The sequence below is a fragment of the Ovis aries genome, chromosome 23 (assembly GCF_016772045.2).
Source record: "Ovis aries strain OAR_USU_Benz2616 breed Rambouillet chromosome 23, ARS-UI_Ramb_v3.0, whole genome shotgun sequence".
NCBI classification, from domain to species: Eukaryota; Metazoa; Chordata; class Mammalia; order Artiodactyla; family Bovidae; genus Ovis; species Ovis aries.
Window position 1 is genome coordinate 4,306,853 of NC_056076.1, and position 15,865 is coordinate 4,322,717.

A 15,865-nucleotide genomic window follows, 5' to 3' on the forward strand; every position below is an offset into this window, starting at 1 on the left:
CATTCATATAGACTTAGAAAGTTCTGGAAACTTTGTCTTGTTGGAGGTTTATAGGAAGATCGTGACTTGACTGACATGGACAGCTGCAAGAACAAAGGATTCGGGCACCAAGGGGTTTGTAACAACTAGCCACACCTGCTCCCTCTTTAGTATAAAAGCAACCTGAGCTGAAACTTGGTAAGATGGTTCTTTGGAACGCTAGTCCACCATGCTCTCCATCTGCTGACAAGTCTTTGCCCAAACACCTCGTGCTTCAATCTACTGGCCCGCCATGCAGGAGCAGTAAGAGCATGGACTCAGCAGCAACTCCAACTACTCATATTCAGGTCAGCTTTCCTACTGGCTTACATAACTCTTGAGGGCCAGAACAGAGATCCTATTAATTTCTGACTTGTCTATTGCCTTAACATAACAAGTAATCAAAAAGTTATAGAGAAATGAATGGAGCAGCGTTTGAGCTGGTCTCTGAAGAACAAGCAGAGTGTATAGCACCTCAAGGGGCACTCTAAGCAAAGAAGAGTCTTCTGTCCTGTGCCTAGGCTTTCTTAGTGTGGCCACTGTTGATCATTTGGGCTGGAAAACTCTTGGTGGGGATGGGAGTGGAGGTGCTCCGGCGTGCTCTAGAACATTCAGCGGCATCCTGGCCCCTATCCACTTAATGCCAGTAGTAACACACCCTCCCACCTAGTGATAGCCAAGTTTTCTGCAGATGTTACAGATGTCTCACAGGGAACAAATCACTCATTTTACCCTCCACCTCTCTCTGCTGAGAACCACTGTCACAGAAGAAGAAAAATAACACTGAGTTATCATTAATATGAAAGTTTCTATACGGGGTGCTATGAGAATAAGCAAAACAGAAGACATGTCCTTCTACTAAGAAGGCAAAAAGTGTTAGGTGTGAAAAAAAAAAGATGAAAAAACTATAATAATGCCAATGTGGGTTTATTATTAATATATTTAGTATGAGCTGAAATAGCACTTCTAATATTTGGAGGTGAAAGAAAAGGCAAAGAGCAGGTGCTGAGGCAAGGCAGCGTTGTGGAGTCTTGAATGCTACCTAAAAAGATTTTTGAGCAAAGGAATAACATAAGTAGATCTGTGTTAAACTGACAGAATGATGTTTTCTTTGGTAAACAGATTTAAGACAATATCAATATGTCAAGTATTTAATAATATGGATTTATGGATTTTGATAATAAAAAATTTATCATCACTCTTATTAAAAACTAAAACCTCCTAGCATATCAGCTGTCATCTCTGGGGTCGCACAGAGTTGGACATGACTGAAGTGACTTAGCAGCAGCAGCAGCAATAGCAGCATATCAGTAATGATAATAAATTTATTAATTATATAGTAATAAAAATACATTAATTATATATTAAGAAATGAAAATATGTGGTACCTGAGGTGGTGGCAGTCTGATTGTGTGAGCTTCTATGCTTAGACAAACTTGAGTTGATGTTACATTGATATCTAACACTGAAAATAAAATTATTAACCATGAACTTTCTGGAATTATTACTCCAACCTAACAAATTAAGTATTTTAGTAACATAAGAAATCAACTCAATTTATTCAAGTTAGAAATTCAGTTAAGAATTGATTTTTTTCACACATGGTAAAATTCAAATAGTCACCTTATATGGTGAATATATTATATTATTTGATGGTCTACAGATGAGACATCTAAAAGAAGACAAACGCACAGAACAGTACATATGTGGGCATAATGTGTAGGGCACAGTTACAATGAGAAAAATGAGACATCCCACAGTTGAGAGGAAAACTCAGCAAACACCTCCTAGAAGCCTGACATTTATTATATGTGAAAAATGAAGACTCTTCTTAAATTAGAATAGGTACCATCCCATGTTTTTGACTTACTAACAAATGTCCTCAAATATACTGGCAGATATATTTCAAATCTTTCAGAGCCCCAAGGCATCTATCTTGCTTTCTCGTAATTAAAATATTGAGGGCAAAAGGAGAAGAGGGCTGCAGAGCGTGAGATGGTTAGATAGCATCATCGACTAATGGACATGAATCTGAGCAAACTCCAGGAGATAGTGAAGGAAAGGGAAGGCTGTTGTGCTGCAGTCCATGGGGTCGCAAAGAATCGGACCTGATTTAGTGACTCCACAACAACATCTAAGTCAGATGGTACTACTTGAAATGAAGCATGCGGGGGCTTCTGGTGTACTGGTAATGTTCATTTCTTGATCTGAGAACTGGTTATAAGGATATTATTAGTTTGTGAAAATCCAATGAGCTATACATCTACAGTTTGTAAGTTTTGCTAGAGAATATTACATTCAATAAAACTAAAAGAAAAAGGTCTAACACGAGTGAGGAGTGCTCTCCAACAGCTGAGTCTCCCGATAGCGTTTGGGGACAAGTAAAAGAACTCATTCATCCAGAGCCGAAGCACAGCGACTGCCACTGCCCAACTTACACACAAACCCAGAGCAAGAGGGGCAAACGGGCTTCAGCTTGAAAGCCAACTCAGATGGAACAGTCTGTGGATTACATGTAGATTTAAGGCTATGGTCAAATGCTGGTGAAAACCACCATGATTGACAGTGTCTATTTGGTTCAGGATTCCCCTCTATCTGCCATCTCTGGACTACTGATAGGAATCTGTCTACCTGCAATAGAGCCACGTGTCTCAATGAAAGAGTTAGATTAGACCAATCTGTGTCTCCTTCAGTTCAGTTCAGTCGCTCAGTCGTGTCCGACTCTTTGCAACCCCATGAACTGCAGTATGCCAGGCCTCCCTGTCCATTACCAACTCCCAGAGTTCACTCAGATGAGTCAGTGATGCCATCCAGCCATCTCAACCTCTGTCATCCCCTTCTCCTCCTGCCCCCAATCCCTCCCAGCATCAGAGTCTTTTCCAATGAGTCAACTCTTCACATGAGGTGGCCAAAGTACTGGAGTTTCAGCTTTAGCATCATTCCCTCCAAAGATATCCCAGGGTTGATCTTCAGAATGGACTGGTTGGATCTCCTTGCAGTCCAAGGGACTCTCAAGAGTCTTCTCCCACACCACTGTGCAAAAGCATGAATTCTTTGGTGCTCAGCTTTCTTCACAGTCCAACTCTCACATCCATACATGACTACTGGAAAAAACATAGCCTTGACTAGATGGATCTTTGTTGGCAAAGTAATGTCTCTGCTTTTGAATATGCTATCTAGGTTGGTCATAACTTTCCTTCCAAGGAGTAAGCATCTTTTAATTTCATGGCCGCAATCACCATCTGCAGTGATTTTAGAGCCCCCAAAAATTAAAGTCGACATGGTTTCCACTGTTTCCGCATCTATTTCCCATGAAGTGATGGGACCAGATGCCGTGATCTTAGTTTTCTGAATGTTGAGCTTTAATCTTTTTTAAAAAACAAGAATCATGTACTCATAAAAAAAAAAAAAAACAAAGCTTTTACTTACAACAGTACTAAAGAATTCTTATAATATGGTTCTAGAGACTATATATTATAAATACCTACAAAATTAAACAATTTTTAGTTATAATTTTAACTAGAGAAATTTAAAATGCAGCTTTTATTTCAACTAAGAAAAGTGAATTTTTTCTCATGAAGAATATATATTTTGAATCAGAAGTGATTTCCTGAGTGAAACTGTTATTATAACAGTATCTGATTAACTTTTGATACAAGCTAATCATCAAGATTTTAATAACCCAACAATCTATAACACTTTTTAAACAACTATTTTATTAATGTTTTATCTATTAACTTTTATATTTTTACTTACCAACAGCACTTTGTTTTCCCATCTGAGAAAGAAATTCTCTTCCTTAAAAAATTCATAGGATATACCATATTATTAAAACTCATAAATCATGCTTAATATAACTTCCTTATGCAAAGTTATCAAAGCTGCAGAAAATGCTTCACAATGCAGTTTTATACAAATGAATATATGATGATAGTTCAGAGAAAAAAAATTAACACTCAAAAATATCTCTTATATTAAAAAGACAGAAATACTCAATTCTTCCTGCAAATATTTTTTCTTGGTGTAAAATATTTAGAAAACAGATCACAACACAAAATTGAGAATAGACTTTTGGTTCCAACAACACTAATAATTTGTGTTTATTACAGTGCTCCATAACTTACATTTATTCCTTTTTAAACATCAAGTATTCTATAATAAAACCACTTTTTTCCATAGAAACACTAGGAGACCTCCTCTGGATATAATCGCAAAGGAAGGAGAGGACACTTTTGTTGATGGGGTCTTGCTTAAGAATGTTTGGTTGGGGCTATGCTTTAAAAACCATTCCCTGTGGATACATGTATAATATATGTATGGCTGAATGTTTTTACTGTTCACCTTGAACTATCACAACATTGTTAATCAGCTATGCCCTAATACAAAATAAAAATTTTTTTTTGAAAAAACATTCCCTAAAAACAATATATTTTGAAATTAAAAACAGATGTACATAATAGAAGTAATCTGGTTCAGAAAGCCCTAACGATTGAAAGAGATAAAGTCACCTTGTATCAAGAGATGGCCAGCTTTATTCCAGGCTGGAGCAAGTCTAGCCGTGAGTGAATATGAAAGGCAGTTTTGAAGAATTACAGGAATTACTTGTTGTGGAGCCTCCACCTAAAAATATTAAAGCACAAAATATGGGCAAGTTCACAGTAATTGTTATACTATCCTAGAAACTCAGAGAAAATGTGTGTGTGCTTAGATCACCTCCCAACAAAACTGGGCTATCCTGGGTAGAAGTTACAGTCATCACTCCAGCTAATCCTATCTGGTTCTGAAGTTAAAGAAGTGTTCAAATATATTCACATTGACACTATGACTGTAATGGCCAAATTCTACCAGTTTATCCTGCCTCAATAAGCCTAAATCTTTGGAGCTCATGTGCTAGAACTTTACTTTGTACTCTGCTCTGCACAAAGGAAGCCGGCCAGAACTATGTTGTAACATGTTTCATTACTGTTCACTCTAGTCCAATATCAAAAAAGTTAAACGTTTACATGCGCACACATGGAACCAGCAGTTTGTATGTGTTTGTACCAGATATAGTGCAACAAGTATCTCTACTTGCACACAATTTTCAAAGGTCAGAATATTCACTTATGACCAATGGGATCCAGACACACTGTCCCACTTGAAATAATTAAAACACTGGGTAAGTTAAATGAAACAATGTTTCACAACACACAGCCCATCTAGCAACAGAAAAAGACAAACCCCTAGGAGTTGGGAAACTCATGAGACCCCAGCATATTGATTAAAGAGGCTCTCCAGGCTGCAGTGCAGGGAGGGGGAATCCTGGAAGAGGCAGCAGGCTCCCTGGGTTGAACGGACAGAACTGAGAATCCATGGAGGCCACGGTAGCTAGAGTTTGGAGGGCAGAGTATTGAGAGAAGAGAGCTGCACAGAGAGAAAACTCTGAGATCAGCAGAGTCCCTCCTTGAGTATTCAGTTGCATATGTAATAGCATATTCACATGAGCAAACACTCTTGCAAATGCAGCTGAGATGAAAACATGATGAAAACTTCTGCATTTGTTACCAAGACAAAAGTGAGAGAGCCAAGAACTATCACCCAATAAATAAAAAGGAGGAAATTATTTTTCTATGTTAAGATTCCCATGGGCAAGAAGTTTATCAGGCCCCCAGCTTTATCTCCAGAAACAAGCAAAGTGCTCAGTATATCATAGATGTTCAATAACTATCTGCTGTGATTATTACTCATGTACAAAGTATCCAGATAAAGACAATTTGAGCATAATTGTGCAGGCTCAACACAGGTGAGAAGAACACTGCTTTCCCACAGATGGTATATGATGGCTAAAATCAGCTTTCAGGTTATTCAGATATTTCTCAGGGAACTGCAAAGCATCTCTGGGTATTATTGAGACCTCATCATTCTCCTAGGTCTTAAAGCATTTCATCTTGAAGATGGCCAAAAACCTCATCATTCCAAACTCCACTAGATCTAGGAACAGAGGCCAGCAGTGATACCAACAGGCTGCTAGAATAACCAAGGATACAGTGCCTCAGACACCCATGCAGAGACATGATGGGAGCTCTAGCAAAGTCTCAGCAGCCTGACTATTGAGACATGAGAGGTGCTCTACTTCAAGTACTCATTTCTTCTTTTCTTTGCTAAGATCCAGACACAATCTATGTGTTTTTGTTCCCTTACTTATTAGCTATATGATTGTGGACAATTTTTTTTTTTTACCTCTCTGGGTTTCAGTTTCTTTATCTGTAAACATGCGATATTCACTTCTTGGAAAATAGAGATGACAAATGAAATTATGTCACATAAAATGCCTGCAATAAAGTACCCAACAAAATTAAGCCTCTTCCCCTTTCTCTATTAAATGTGCACAAAAAATTGTCCTGAGAGAAAATATTAGTTTTTTCACATGCATAGAAACAACTTATGAGAAAGATATTCCAATTTTTGTTTACTGACAAAATAAGTTGAATATACAAAATCAATAAAACAACATCTGGAATTATTATCCTTTTAAAAACTTACCTTAGCTTCATATTTTTCCAGATAAGCATTAAGTTTTCCAGCTTTATAAAATGTTATCTATTAAAAAAATCCATATTTATAAAAATGACTTAAATATATTATTAAATAATGCACTACATAAAGAATCTAAACATTTATACAGCAGAACACAGCAGAGGACCATCATCCTAACAGTTTCTATGCTCTTTCACTTTTCACTTTCATGCACTGGAGAAGGAAATGGCCACCCACTCCAGCGTTCTTGCCTGGAAAATCCCAGGGATGGGGAAGCCTGGTGGGCTGCCATCTAAGGGGTCCCACAGAATCAGACACGACTGAAGTGACTTAGCAGCAGCAGCAGCAGAGAAAGTAGCAAGTGATAATCATTCTCTTCCTGAAATATTGGGTTGACCAAAAAGCTCCTTTGGTTTTTAAGCAAAACTAAAAGACACATTTCTCATTTCACGAATAACTTTATTGAACAACGTATTCATCATTTTGTTCTGCTACCTTCTGCCATTTTCTAGGCAACTTCATAATTCCATCCTCCCAAAACTTTTTATCTTTTTGAGCAAAGAACTATTCCAGGTACCTTTTACAGTCTTCCAGGAAATTGACATTTTTTTCCATTAAGAGAACTTTGTAAACAAAAGGAAATCTTAAAGTCCAGTTTCTGGTGTGTATGGCAGACGAATCAGAATTTCCCAGCCAAGCTGTAGCAGCTTTGGCCTGGACATCAAAGAAACATGCGGTCTTGTATTATCCTGATGAAGATTACACCTTTTCTGTTGACTAATTTCAGACACTTTTTGTCGAGTGCTGCTTTTAGTTAGTCTAACTGGGAGCAGCTTGTTGGAATGAATCATTTGATTTTCTGGAAGGGGTTCATAATGGAGAACTCCCTTCCAATCCCTACCCCCTCCCCGCCCCCCATATACACAACATCACCTTCTTTGAATAAACACCAGGCTTGGTTCTGGTTGGAGGTGGTTCATTTCATTTGTTCCACAGTCTCTTTAGTCCCACCTTATTGTATAGTATCCATTTTTCATCACTCATAACAATTTGTTTTAAAAACAGAAGCTTTTCATTATGTTTAAGTAGAGAACTGCATGTAGAAATACAGTTAAGGTTTTTTTTGCTTAACTTATGTGGAACATAAACACCAAAGTGATTAACATAACCAAGCTGGTGCAACTGATTTTCAGTGCTTGATTTGGATATTTTGAGTATGTCAGCTATCTCCCCCATGGTATAACATTGATTGTTCTCAATTAATGTCTCGATTTGATCACTATCAACTTCAACTGATCTATCTGTCCATGGAGCATTGTCTAGCGAGAAATCTCCTGCATGAAACTTTGTAAACCACTTGACATGTTCAGTCAATCATAGCACCTTCTCCATACACCGCACAGATCTTTTTGCTGTTTCAGCTGCTTTTTACCTTTCTGGTATAGTGTTAGTCGCTCAGTCACGTCCGACTCTTTATGACCCCGTGAACTGTGGCCCACCAGGCTCCTCTGTCCATGGGATTCTCCAGGCAAGAATACTGGAGTGGGTTGCCTTCCTTCTCCAGGGAATCTTCCCGACCCAGGGTTGAACCTGTGTCTCCTGCATTGCAGGAAGATTCTTTACCATCTGAGCCACCAGGGAAGCCCACCTTTCTCATATAATAAAGTATAATTTACTGAAAGTGTTGCTTTTTTCTTCCATCTTCAATATTAAAATGGCTACACAAAAATGTATCAATTTTGATTTTAAAAATGCATATTGATATGCCAGCTGTCACAATTAAGTCTAACAACTGTTTCAAACGAAGTTAAAGACAATGAAGTGCTAAGAATGTCGTCTTACAGAAAAAACCAAATGAACTTTCTGGGAAACCCAATAGAACCTATGGGTACATTTCTAAGTGAGGAAAGTCTTTCTTGAAATGATCTGAATCCAGAAACCATATAAAGGAAAAGGCCAGTAAATTTCATGTAATAAATATTTAATACTTTTCTTATTAAACAATTATTTCTTAGACATGAATAAGGAAAATAGATACAAGTGGAAGATCAAGAGAAAGTTCAAAACATATTTTTATATAGTGACTTTCTTCTTCTTCTTGCTAAGATTAGGATACTCTTTTCCTAAGTTTTTCAGGTAGAAAAGAATATAGAGACATTACTGTCTACTTGATCACTAACATCTTGTCTTTCTTAAAAACCATATTAAGAATGAGAAGATAAAAAATAGATATAAACCTAAAACCTAGAGAAAAATAAAAAAACTAAAGATTTTGAACTATCTATCAGCATTGTTAATAAATATTAATTTCTGGGAAATTAAAATCTCAGATTAAGGGCTATATACAGCACCAGAAAATATATTTCTTGTTCTAATTTTACTAAGTAAGAAAAACATTGTAATGAAATTTCCAAAATAAAAAAACATGTTGGCCCAAGTTCTTTAAACACAACTGGAGATCTATTGGAACAAAGAACTTCTTTTATATTAAATGTAATTCTAAAGAATAAAATATAAAAAAGGATTAAGTCTGTGCTATCTTAAAAACTATGCCGTTAACATATTTTATTCATTGATAATCTTTATTTTTTTATTATTATTTTTTATTTTACTTTACAATACTGTACTGGTTTTGCCATACATCAACATGAATCCGCCACAGGTGTACACGTGTTTCCAATCCTGAACCCCCCACCCACCTCCCTCCCCATACCATCTCTCTGGGTCATCCCAGTGCACCAGCCCCAAGCATCCTGTATCCTGCATCAAACCTAGACTGGTGATTCATTTCTTATATGATATTATACATGTTTCAATGCCATTCTCCCAAATCATCCCACCCTCTCCCTCTGCCACAGAGTCCAAAAGACTGTTCTATACATCTGTGTCTCTTTTACTGTCTCGCATACAGGGTTATCGTTACCATCTTTCTAAATTCCACATGTAAGTGTTAGTATACTGTATTACTGTTTTTCTTTCTGGCTTACTTCACTCTGTATAATCGGCTCCAGTTTCATCCACCTCATTAGAACTGATTCAAATGTATTCTTTTTAATGGCTGAATATATGTACCACAGCTTTCTTATCCATTCATCTGCTGATGGACATCTAGGTTGCTTAATCTTTATTTTAACATCAACAACAGAGAAAACTAAATATGAATTCAGAGCCACAAAAATGGATCTTAAACATGAGGTATATCAAAGTTAAAGTCTGTTAATGTTTTGATCAACCTACAACACAATGTAATTAGTTCTCATAAACTGTCTTCAGTTTGAGCTATAATTAATACCCAAATTAATGCTTATCAATATTGTTCTAAAGGATTATAAATGATACTGTATAAAATGTTACAATACTAACCGCCATCACCACCCAAATTTGGGTAAATATGCCAGGTACAGGTGATGTAAGGATATCTTGGTGCAAAAACAGCAACTGCCTGTGGAGATGAAATGTATTAATTTTAAAGCAGAGTGCCCACCCTCTGTTTTCATTGTATCAGAACGTTTAGAAATTGCTAGTTCCAATGAAAAGTTTAAGCTTCTTCTAGGCAGGGACTGTATTATAGATTTCTGTATGTCTCTCCACACTTAGCATGGTACCTCGAATACTGTAAGCAATTAGCCAAGATTTGAATTGAGAGAACTATAAAGTTTTAGATATGATATTAATATAAAAACTTGTCTGCACATTTGTTTCCTAACCCTTTCATCTGTAAACTAAAATTTCTCTTTTAAAACTTCATTTCTATTTTAAGTACAGACTTGAAAAAGTCTAAGCACTATGAAGACTTCAGCTCTTCTAACTCCTATTTCTTCCATTGTCCTTTTTTTCTTTTTTTAAAGTGGTGGTCAGAAGCACTGGAGAAAAGAGTCTAAGGAACAGTGTAGTTATCAACTACTTCAGTGTCAGAACTATCGACTAGATTCTTTTCCTTCAAAAAGGAAATTTTTTGAAAGGAAATGAAGTGGGTAGTGGTTTTAGTTTAGTATTCAAAAGACAAATGAACTTATAGCAACAATCATTACAATTCAAATTACCATCAATAATTTTACTAGAAAAGATGGGAAAAACACAAAAGGGAACAGATGTAGAAATACAAAAATTTTCAAAATTATTAATCATCAGGGAAACAAATTTTAAGGGCTAGGAGTGCATATGTGTGTGTGGGGTTATGTCAAAACGTGAGATGGGTCAACGTGTTTCTGCTAGGCTCATCTTTGTTGGAACTGTGGTGCAGCAGGCTTTTTTTTTTTTTTTTTTCAATGTTTATGTATTTGGCCATGCTGGGTCTTAACTGAGGCACACAGGATCTTTTAGTTGCAGTGTGAACTTAGTTGTAGCATGCAAGATCTAGTTCCCCAACGGGGGATAGAACCGGGCCCCCTGCCCAAGGAGCACAGTCTTAGCTACTGGATCACCAGGGACATCCCCAGGACGTGCTTGTACAAGATGTGCCTTTGTCTGACACAACCACGTCTTTGTCCTTCTGTTCTAGCCTCTTTGTCAGTTATTGGGGCGATGAGTCAAGGCACCCCTCTCTACGGGCAAGACCACTTTCAATATGAGTGAATGGCAGAAAATCTCTCTTAAGGTTTTCTACTTACTTGCTTCCCTAAGGGGTCACAAGTAAATGCTCAGTGGGTATCAAATTATACCTTAGCAGGAAGCATACAGATTCCTGGATGTACTTGAGTGGGAAAATACACAGTGGTCAGAAGACAAGTTTTATAAGTAAGAGCAAAATGGAGGACACCCAAGAGTATTTTACTTCTGACTCCTAGCCATCTTATAAGTGTTTGCTCCTCTCTAAGAAATTCAATTAGAGATATAATCTTGTTACGTATTCTAAGAGTTCTTCCTTGAGTGTCTCAAACAATTTAAGGGACTAATACATGGTGGGTCTTCAGTGTTATACTTTAGGTGTCAACTTCTAGAAGTGTTTTCCAAAGACTATCTTAGGTTAGATATTTCAAGATAATTCTTGGAGAAATACTCCTACATCAATCTGAAAATCTAAAAATTATATTAATCTAAAATGTTTACAGTATCTCCTGAAGTACTTCATAAACAGTAGGTACTTCATAAAGTTATTAATGACTATCTCCCAAAACTTAGGACTAAGTTTTGACTTAATCCATTGATTTAATTCATCAATGTCTATAAAATTTTTAAATTAAAATAACACACAAGAATATATCACAACAGTGATATATTCTATCTGAAGTACTTTAAGTCCTCCCTTAAATGTAATTCAATATACTTGGTCAGAACAATACTGAATTCCTTTATTCTAAAGCTGTATAAACAGATTTAGCAAATGAGTATCTTGCTTTAAAGGAGATACTATTAAACCAGCTCTTACAGATGTAAAAAGTTTAGAAAGTGTTAGTTACAAGATTGTGCTTTTTTACCTGCATATCTTCATTTGTCTACTCCTAATCTCAGTGTCTGCCACTCTGTTACTCAATATTATCTTGACAGCACAGAGTTTGTGTAAATCAGGAACTGTGATGAAGAACAGTGACTGCTGCTTAGAATCATTCATCTTTTCCTGTTGACTGAATGCCTCAGTAATCAGGCCTTTAAAAACAAACAACAATAAAAACATAGTAAACTTTTATTTAGTTTACCAATAGGGTAAAGCATTTCAATCCATCACAGAATATTTGATATTGCATTGGTATACAATGGCAAAAACAAGTTTAGCAAATATTAGCAGTTAAATACCACTTACATTTTACCTTTGACGTTTTCTAATGATAATCCAGAATTTTGGGGGTACAAGTTTTATTAGGGTATAATTCATATCACATACAATTTGCCTATTTACCATGTATAATTAAATAGTTTTTACTACATTCACAGGGTTGCAACCATCACAATACACTTTAGAACACTCTTCCACCCCAAAAATAAAATCTAGAATTTTAAACCTGCAGTTCTATATAACAAATAGAATAATTTGAGAACAAATAGAATAATTTGAGTACAAATATTATAACAAACCACCAGCAATATGTATTAAATGCATATTCTGTTCTGGATACTAGATACGTTTCTGCTATATTGTTTTTATTTAACAAATTCTTTCTAAAAATTTTGGCTATTAAGTTTCTCTTTGTTTTCAGGAAAACAAAATCTTTCCTATGACAACAATGCTTCTTAAAAAAATCAAAATGTATAGCAAAGCCTTCTGCTATTTTAAATTATCTCTATAAAGCATTTCAAAGCTGAAGAATATATTTTTCACCATTTTACACTAAAGAAAATTGTTCACTGAGATCTTTAAATTGTTATTTAGTTTCCTTTCCCACTAATCTCTGGCTTTCCAACTTCTCTGTGGGACACATTTCACAGTTGATAATTCACAGGGCATACCTTTGGGGTCTATCTTACATATAACAGAAAAGAAAACTGCAATGTGGAATGATTTCAGCTCAGTTTCTCTAGGATACACAAACATACCCAGGGAAGGTAACTGGTATTCTGGTACTTCAATCTTTTATGTATCCACATATTTTCTCTCTTTAAGAAGAGTAGTACCACAGTCCTGGAATCTGGAGTGTGACCAGCCTTAGGTCTGATCTCAGTAACCAAATCCCCTTATGGTGCCATCTGACCAATGGTGGCATTGCCCTTCTGGCTCCCACGTCTTTCTCACTCAAGTACCACAGTGCTTGAAATTTTCTTTATTAAAGATCATGGAATTCTTTTAAAACTGCAAGTACTCTTAGAAAGATTAACACAGTCACACAAGGTGTTAATTAATTTGGTGTACCTAATTAAGATGATTGCTGATAGTAAAAATAGAAACATTCCTTCCTTCTCTCTGTTTTTCTACTCTCTCTCTATGCTAAATGCTTACTGTTGTGGAAAAAAAAATTTTTTTAATGAAGAACAAAGTTCCAAGGCCAACTCAGTCTACTTCACCAAAGTAAAGAGCATCAATAATGAATGAAGTAAAATAAAAAACAAAGAACTGATTACGGCTTGGGCGCAGAAGTACAAAAGTGCACATTAGTGAAAATAGGTTAGACAGTTGAAATTTAGAGATTTGTTGCTTTCTTTTCTGAAACACATTTCCCACTAAAATTACTTTCTGCCTCATTCTTCCTTTAAATATCTTACAGCAAAATCACCAAAAAAGTCCTGTGAGTGGTCTTTCCCTTCTCTTGTCAGCTTCAAAGACTGATCAGAAAACTGTGTGTAAACAACTCTGACCTGTTCGGGAATAGGCAGGAATTTATTTAATTATATTATTTAGCATTACATGAAAACATTTTTTTCAATTCATAACTGGCAAAACTTACAAATTAAAATGTGCAAATTTCTTGCCCTAGATTGTGTAAGGACTCCATTGGAAGGCTCAAAATTCAGATGATCTGTTAACAGATTGTTTAGAGAGTAGCACCTTTCATATCCAAGCTGATTAATGGAAAACTTGCTGACTAAAAATAACATTTTAAACACATTTCTGCCCTGGTGGTAAGTATTACAGTAAGGAACAGGTACCTACAAAATTGTCCATTTGATGACTCAAAACCCCAAGAGAACCAAGGTCATCGTGAGCGCCCAGGCTGTGAAGTCAGTGACCTGCCGTCTAAGCAGCGTCCAGCCCCGCCGGAGCTTCACTGGTCCTCCCTCTGTGGGGCCTTGGTGGGAAGAAGCCTGACTGGGGGTCGGATTCCCACCGGCCCTACCCACCGCTTCCAAGGTCTACAGGCAAGTTTCCTCCCCTGGGGCCTCATTTTCTTACGCACCGCATGGAATTGGTGGAAATATCTCCAAGGTCTCTACCTACGTAAGTGCCTTATTTAAAAGGCGATTCTATAAATTACTGATTAAATTAGATGCCCGAATGTTGGAACCCGTGGGCCTTCGTGGAAGAACGAATCTTGGTTCCTTTCCTTTTCAAAAGCTACAACAATCTCTTCAGCAGGCGCCTCCTGTCAAAGCAAGGCCATCAAAACCGCTCAGGAGGCGACGCTCGAGCCTCGCGGTGAGGCAGCGGCAGGCTGGGAGGCCGGCCTGGAGCAACCTCCGCAGTTCCCTCTCTCGCTCTAGGCTCGGCAAGCAGTCGTCTTCCGGCCTCAGTCTCCTCAGTCTCCTGAGACCTCAGTCTCCTGGCCTGCGTGTTCTCGCTCCTCAGCGCCCTCTCCGTGGCTCAGGGGTACTGTATCCAGCATGCCTGGCCATCCCAAACCTCCCCTCACCACCCCTAGCGCCCCCAACGTACCCCAGCTTATCCCAGCGTACCCGAGCTCTCTCAGCTTACTCCGAGGGCTCCCAGCATACTCTGCGTGCTCCCAGCATGCTCTGAACATTCCCAGCATTCCGCTGTGTGCCCGGTTTTCCCGCCATAGCTTTTACTGGCATGAGCCGTTCATCCTGCACCCACGGTTGTCTGAGAGAAAGCTGGCTTTGGCATTGGTGTGGCCCGGCGCAAGGCCGTGGCTGTCTCCCAAACAGAGGTAGGATGCATCCTCAGGGTATGGCCGCTGGAGAGGGCCAGTGGCTGAGCCCCATGCTGACTAAAAGATGGGCTGTCTGGCCTCCTTCCCACTTTTGCTGTGTTTGTTTGAACTTGTCCATAATAAAAAGCTTTGAAAAAATATGTTCTTCAGAATTAAAATAGATTGAAGATACAGGTCACAAATTGGGAGAAGATATTTTCATGAAAGTAATCCACGAGTGGTTAGTTTCCAGACTATATAAAGAACTCTTACAGATCAGTTAGGGTAAGACAGTGTGTCATAGAAAAAAGCGGTAAAGTCATGAACAGGTATTTTGCAGAAAGAAGAAGGATGGCTTAAAAGCCTGTGGAAAGATACTCAACATTGTTAATTATCAAATCTAAATAAGACCACAACGAGATACCATAGTATTGACAAAATCGTAAGGATGCAGGATTAGATCTCCCATACACTGTTGGAATGCAAGAATGAAAATTTGAAAATAATGTAATGTAATCTTCTGAAGTTGAATACTGTAACATACCCTTAGATTTAGAAATTACTTATATACACTTCCTCTAAAGAGATTCTTGCATATGTGCACCAAGAAATATATTTGTAGCAACATTGTTTGTTGAATAAATTAAGTAGCTACAACAAGCAAACAAAATCCCAAATGTTCAGGGACAAGGGAATTGATAGATAAACTGAATTATATTTACATAATTATATAGCAAACAAAAAATAATGATCTACAGTTATGTGCAACAACATGAGTAAACCTTCAAAATTAAAATGTGAACATATCATAAGTACGCACTTAGATGGTTTATCAAAAATGACCATCCTTATATACCTACCACCCAGATCTA

The 15,865-nt window shown here is 37.3% G+C and overlaps 1 protein-coding gene across 1 annotated transcript in view; it reads right to left on the reverse strand.

Moving 5' to 3' along the window:
- Positions 1-14,838, reverse strand: part of C23H18orf63 (chromosome 23 C18orf63 homolog) — a 41,636-nt gene extending 26,798 nt beyond the window's left edge. The window contains exons 1-6 of the mRNA XM_027960695.3: positions 11,952-14,838; positions 9,898-9,976; positions 6,541-6,597; positions 4,527-4,638; positions 3,775-3,816; positions 1,407-1,483 (exon numbers count right to left, since the gene is read on the reverse strand). Of these exons, the coding sequence (XP_027816496.2) occupies positions 1,407-1,483; positions 3,775-3,816; positions 4,527-4,638; positions 6,541-6,597; positions 9,898-9,976; positions 11,952-12,148 (564 nt within the window). The 5' untranslated portion in view covers positions 12,149-14,838. The remainder of the gene's footprint in view (positions 1-1,406; positions 1,484-3,774; positions 3,817-4,526; positions 4,639-6,540; positions 6,598-9,897; positions 9,977-11,951) is intronic.
- Positions 14,839-15,865: the final 1,027 nt, after the last annotated feature.